We start from the raw sequence: 5,919 nt of genomic DNA, 5'->3' as shown, positions 1-5,919 counted from the left end.
TAGGATTTATTTACTTTATTTAATAGTAAAATTTTATTGATCATTAGCATTTTATTTTCGGACAGCAGTCAGGGTAGGGCTTTGACTTGTCCTCCACAAGCTTACAGGGCGGACCCGCGGCCACCGCGCCGCAACTGAAATTTGTTAATATATTATTTATTATATAATACTTATATAACATGAAGGGTATATTTCTAAATATAACGATGAAAATACTCACGTCACATATGTGATCATAGTTTGTCCACACCTGTATTCCATACAACTTTTGTTATCTGGCGCCGCCTGCCCGAAAGGTATTACCTTGTCCAGTGCCTTAATATAACATCCGGGTTGCTTGCCTGGGAACGTATTAAGCTATTTTCGTGAAATTATTACTTTACTTTACGTCTTGTGACATATTGTAGTGTAGCAAATATTTTTTTATTTATATTTTATATCTAATATTTCTTATCAAGTTTTATTTAGTTCAGTATTTTTTTGTGTATCCGAATGATTGAAATATTTATTAACGCATGTGTGGACTTACAATAATACTTTAACTTCAATTTACGTATAAATACTATAATATTAAGATAATAAACAATGGGTGCACCGTACCCAAGTACCAGAACTGCACCCTCAGCGAGTGTCTCTAACGACTTTTTAACACCGAATAGTTTTTAAGTAGTATTAATTCGTAACCCAAATAATTTATGAACGATTACGTTGAAACTGTCAGTGTTGAAGTCGACTATACAAACCCATGTTAAGGCTATAAAGTCAATTTAAAGCAAACCTCAATAACGTATAAAACATGTTTTATAGTTAATCACGTTAATGTTTCAAGGTCCGTCTATCGATTTCTGTCTATTTTTTCATTAACACAGTGATGTGATTTCTATGTACACTAAATAAAATCTCCACGCAGTATATTCGCATAGTTCTATTGAAAAATCACTGTACAAATTCCTTTAAATTAAATATTAATTCAGAGCTGTGTATGACTACAGAAAAACCGGACCGTTGTGCCGATTGTTGACTGTTGCCCGCTCGTTAAACCAACTTTTTTTTATTTAACTTAATGGAATTTTCTTATAATTAAAGCCTCACTGGGTGTTCGATGACTATTTTATATTTTTGAGACGTTTGTTTTTTTAATGCTATAAATTTTTTGTTGATTATGAAACGTTGCATTCAAAAGATAATTTATACATTATCAGCATCATTTTCATATATGTATTCTAATGTCAGTACATTAGATACTTATTATATCGTAAATATAACCTGAATTTACCGTTTCCGGAAACTTGAAAGTGAATAATGTTATTTACAAATATACAAAGGAAATTTTACTGTTTGGAGATTTTCAATGGATTTCTTTATAAACTTATTTTTAACCAAAAATCCTATCGGCTATCCAACTGTACCATGCGGATCCAATTAATTAGAGTCGCAGGTCAACTTAAATGTCAGTAACTGTAACCTAATCTGTGATATGGAACAGTTTTTGTGTACATTACACAATCCATAAAGATTAAAATACTTCATCATTTATACATAATACACATCGGATCTTCCAGATTGCTTCTAGTCCCATTAACTTTATAAAATGGAACTTTTGTAATGATGTATGCAGTTCAATGATGCTCCACAGTAATGAAGCTTTGGCTGACATAAAAATAAACATTTATTTTTCAATGCACACCCGTATTGTTCGTTGAGTTATAAAACGTATGTCCTCCAGATATGTTTAATATGTCGAGTAAAAAATTATGTATTGATTTGAATTACGTTTCTCCTTCGCAACGATGTCATTTTGAAGTTGTTATTTCATAAGGAAAAATATTTTATAAATATAATAATCGATCTATTCGCTAAAGGAAAATAAAAGGAATTTGTAGTGGAAAAAATATCCTCAGATGCGGGCTGTGGCACAGACCTCTCTCTAACCTGTTCAAGTCTCTACGAGTGCTGACTTTACATTGAGTAAAACGAAATTAACAAAGTTTTTATATACTTGAAAATAGAATTCAAAAATATTATATATACATATATAATGCTTATAATAGCTGATCAATATTTCCTGGTAATCCTATATAAATGTCTTTGTAATGCAGTTAAATGTATTATTTTTGCAACAAAAATAGTCACTCGCGTCTCAGCGATCTCTTTTTATTTCAGCTTGGCTTTGGCAACGGAATCGGTTCACTCAGAGATGCACTTTCTTATGCACGTTTCAAATGTTTGCCAAAGTGTATATAACATGTATTTTTAACAACATCTTTATTCTACTTCACACGATCTTTAATAGCTACGTATTTGAATGTTTGCAAAGGAATATGCGACTCACTAAATTTGTCGGGCTTCGGTTCTAAAGGTCCAATGGACATCGCCGCTAGTGCGACGCCGACCACCGCCAACAACACGACCGTCCCCCTCAACATGTTCACTTTAATTAGTTAAAGCTCAATCTGCTGCTGTGCCATTTGAGTTACAGTATTTATAGATTTTCCTCCTAAAACAGAGAGGAGTTAAATCAAGTAGATATGAGATAAAGGACTGTAAAAAAGCATATAATTTATGTTGTTTCTTTATTATTGTAAAACATTTTCCTCTACGTGTATATGATTAACTTAATAATATTTTAAATTTGTGTTGAATATATGTTGTATAGGATAAGGTTAGGACATTCAAATTTAGACGTGAAATAAATTCGTATCTTTATTCACATTTCAATGCCATCGGCAAAACGTTTGTCTAGATATAAAACTAATATTTCATCTGTATAACCGGTTGCACAGATAATATATATAATTAATATAGTTCTCGTATGTGCAAGGTTTTATGTTTAACTCGATAGGAATGGTTTATCCGTGTTTACGATCAAATATTTACCTGCGAGTATTGTCATTATACAAAAATAAGATTTTCAATATTGTCTCATTGTTTCTTTGTATTTTTATTACATTTATTTATGTTGAAATAGTAAATCTATTTGACATGAATTTTATTGACGGGTAATCGACATTTTGTGTCACAGTTGTCTTGCAAAATCTGTATTGAATAGGAAATTATAGTAAACGCGAGTGAAGTTGCGGATCGTGGCTAGTATCAAAATATAGTTTAAGGAAAACGTGATGCCAACATTTCAATACTTAACAAATAACGAACTGTTGATATAATTTGTCAATAAAGCCGATGGAATTATCTAGTGAGTTTATTCATCACGTTTTCCTTAGTATTTTATTTATCTGAGATTTTGGCAAGACTTTTTTACCTACTCCAAAATATCCTTTACTTATGTAGTGTTAAAACGTTGGCCAAACCATCTGCTTTCGTATCTTATACTATTTATTAAAGACGATGTCACAGTTTCTTTATTCAGTAATATATATGTACATATATATATAGCAATATACAAGTGCTTATCAGATTGTGAATTCAAGATGGCTGTTTTTTCTGCTGGTCAAAATAATTGATATCTCGAGTACTTCTGCAAAACCGGATTGTAATGAGACGTCCATTGGTTTGAGGAGAAGATTTTTGTATTTAATATATATGTATTACCAAAGACTTATTTAGAGTTCAATATGCCAATCTTTTAGTAATCATAAAAGATTTTACACATCTCGTCTGACCGTGATCACGGTTGCTGCAGAGTAACCGAAACGTCGGGAGTATGTGGTTTAAAATAATAAAATACGTGTAGCACAATTCGAAAAATATTAGTTTCATTTCGAGCTATGATATTACAAAATTATATTAAGAAATTCAGTCAGTCTTCATAACGATCTACTAAAGGCGGGTTCAGGTAAATAACAGCACCGAAAAAATTTCCTGACGATATATTAAGGATTTTTTTTCTGCTCATCCCTGAACCAAGAGATTTATATTTCTGTCACAAATTTTTTTTACAAAAAATGTTTTTGTAAACGTTATCATCATCATCACAGCCCACAAAGGTCCACTACTAGACTCGGGCCTCCGCTTTACAGAGGATAATGGCCTATTGCTGCCACGCTGGCCAGATGGATTGGCATATGATCTTTTTTAGAGTTTTGCTTTTCTTGCATCGATCTTATTACCACTTTAGCTTCTCTTGTGTTATCATGGGCTAGTGAAGGAGTGCTTACTCTTTATATTCTTACGCCGTCACCAGACAACGCGCAATGTTAATATTGTGTAATTATGATATTTGCTTGTCGGTTTTATTCTTGCAAAGCATCACGATCATAACAAAAGCCAGAGAATGTGCTGACATATAGATTTTTATAGACAGACATAGTTAGATGACGGTTAAAAATCGGTCACTCCTCTCAAGTAATTATATCAATTAAGCAATTTAATTAGCATTTAAATTCTCTCATCTAGTTTAATTGATATAATAAATAATAACGATTTTAATATATTAGAACTTAACCATTATTACAGTAACAAAGTATTTTTTTTTATTCATAAGTCTTGTCACGTTGTCGACCCTTTAATATAGGGTCAGGCGATGGACCCGGCACCCGCACGATGAATCCGTGGTATGCTGAAAAGTTTTCGACATAAAGTTTGTTAACTTTCAGAACGCCTCTGTCAACCAGACTTCCTAGAATGAAAAGTGTTACTGCTGCAGAAATGGCATATTATTGTATTTACGGTAGCCATTTTTTTTATGAGGAAAACTAAGGTAATGCAACGAAATCAATTTAAGCAAATCTCATTTTATTACTTAAGACGTGGCTGAACATACAAAAATAAACATACGTATTCATATTCTATATTTATATATATTTATTCAGCATAAAGATGTATTTAGATGTATTACGTCATATGTTAAGGTCCATTGCACGTCTCACTTTATTTAAATTAAGATGTGTCATAAGAAGTTCTCCAGGTTTATTGTTGTTGGGAACCTGAACCATTGTATCTCTCTAGATTATATATCTCTTGTTAAATCTCACAAATCAAATATCGTTTGATGTGATATCTTTTGTAATTTAATTTTTACAATTAGTTGTACAGACAACGGCCCATTTGTTTAGAGTGGTTTCTGAAGCAAGGATAATGAGAATTCTGTCTTACTCGGTAAGTTTATCCCGAGCCGAGAGTTAATTGATACTTATCTGATATAATAATACTTACGAGTCGGGAACAAACGATATTCAGTTTCTGGAATTCAATGACTAACGTCGTGTTTTTGTATCAAAGCATCATCAGCTGTTGTAAATATTGTAAGTAATGGCGGCAAATGTCAACAGATACAAATATATTTTTTAACATAAATCCGATAAAAAACGTGTGAAAGTAAACGTTTTATTGTCACATCCGCTATTTAACATCGTCTTAAATATCTTAGCACGCCGTCTCGACACAGTGACAGATTTAACTGACCCCCGATGTTAAACCGTCACTAGATCAAGGATCACCGTTCAACTATTAGGTTAATTATCTGTTAAATAGGTTTATGTCAAAGAAACGCATTTCATACATATAATCTGTTGGCTTTTAGTACAGCTCTTCCGACAAGTCACTAAATGAAAAAAAAAATTCAAAATATTATGTTTTCACAAAATTTATTTATTACTTTTTTATAAATTTTTGGTCAATAATACAAGACAGGGTTAGGATTCTAACTGAAGAGTTTGGATTTTAATATGTTTAGGCTCTGATTCCTTACGATTACTTTTATGGACGGGCTTTTTGACTTGATAGCAAAAATTAATATTAATTAAAAAACTTTGAGTGTCGAAATATTTGGACGTCTAAATGTGATAAAAAGGCATGTTTTCAACGAAGTTAGGTTTCGATTCTTTAACCGACCAGCCAGTGAGCTAGCGCACTATACTTTTATTGTTGCCTAAGAATGGCTGATAACAAATATTGTTGTGTCATTTGAATACCATACTTTGAAGATGTTATAATAATATATAAATAAAATAAAATCACAAG

General features: G+C 31.9%; 1 protein-coding gene across 1 annotated transcript; it reads right to left on the bottom strand.

The window, feature by feature from the left end:
- LOC116769154 (U-scoloptoxin(16)-Ssd1a-like) lies at positions 1-2,493 on the bottom strand. Its single transcript, XM_032660189.2, has 3 exons — positions 2,333-2,493; positions 221-341; positions 1-134 (listed from the first exon to the last, which is right to left on the bottom strand). Exons 1-3 carry the CDS (start codon positions 2,424-2,426, stop codon positions 44-46), a joined length of 306 nt encoding a protein of 101 aa, XP_032516080.1. The 5' UTR covers positions 2,427-2,493; the 3' UTR covers positions 1-43.
- Between the last annotated feature and the right edge of the window lie 3,426 nt (positions 2,494-5,919).

Source organism: Danaus plexippus (assembly GCF_018135715.1).
Source record: "Danaus plexippus chromosome 3 unlocalized genomic scaffold, MEX_DaPlex mxdp_34, whole genome shotgun sequence".
Classification (NCBI taxonomy): Eukaryota; Metazoa; Arthropoda; class Insecta; order Lepidoptera; family Nymphalidae; genus Danaus; species Danaus plexippus.
This window is presented reverse-complemented; position numbering and strand designations above follow the sequence as displayed.

What these genes read in the sequence shown, in the direction of transcription:
- LOC116769154 (XM_032660189.2), bottom strand. Translation starts at nt 2,426, where the DNA reads ATGTTGAGGGGGACGGTCGTGTTGTTGGCGGTGGTCGGCGTCGCACTA. An exon ending in ACCGAAGCCCGACAAATTTA is followed by an intron (nt 342 to 2,332) that starts GTGAGTCGCATA and finishes ATACGTTCCCAG; the next exon opens with GCAAGCAACCCGGATGTTAT. An exon ending in ACTATGATCACATATGTGAC is followed by an intron (nt 135 to 220) that starts GTGAGTATTTTC and finishes AACAAATTTCAG; the next exon opens with TTGCGGCGCGGTGGCCGCGG.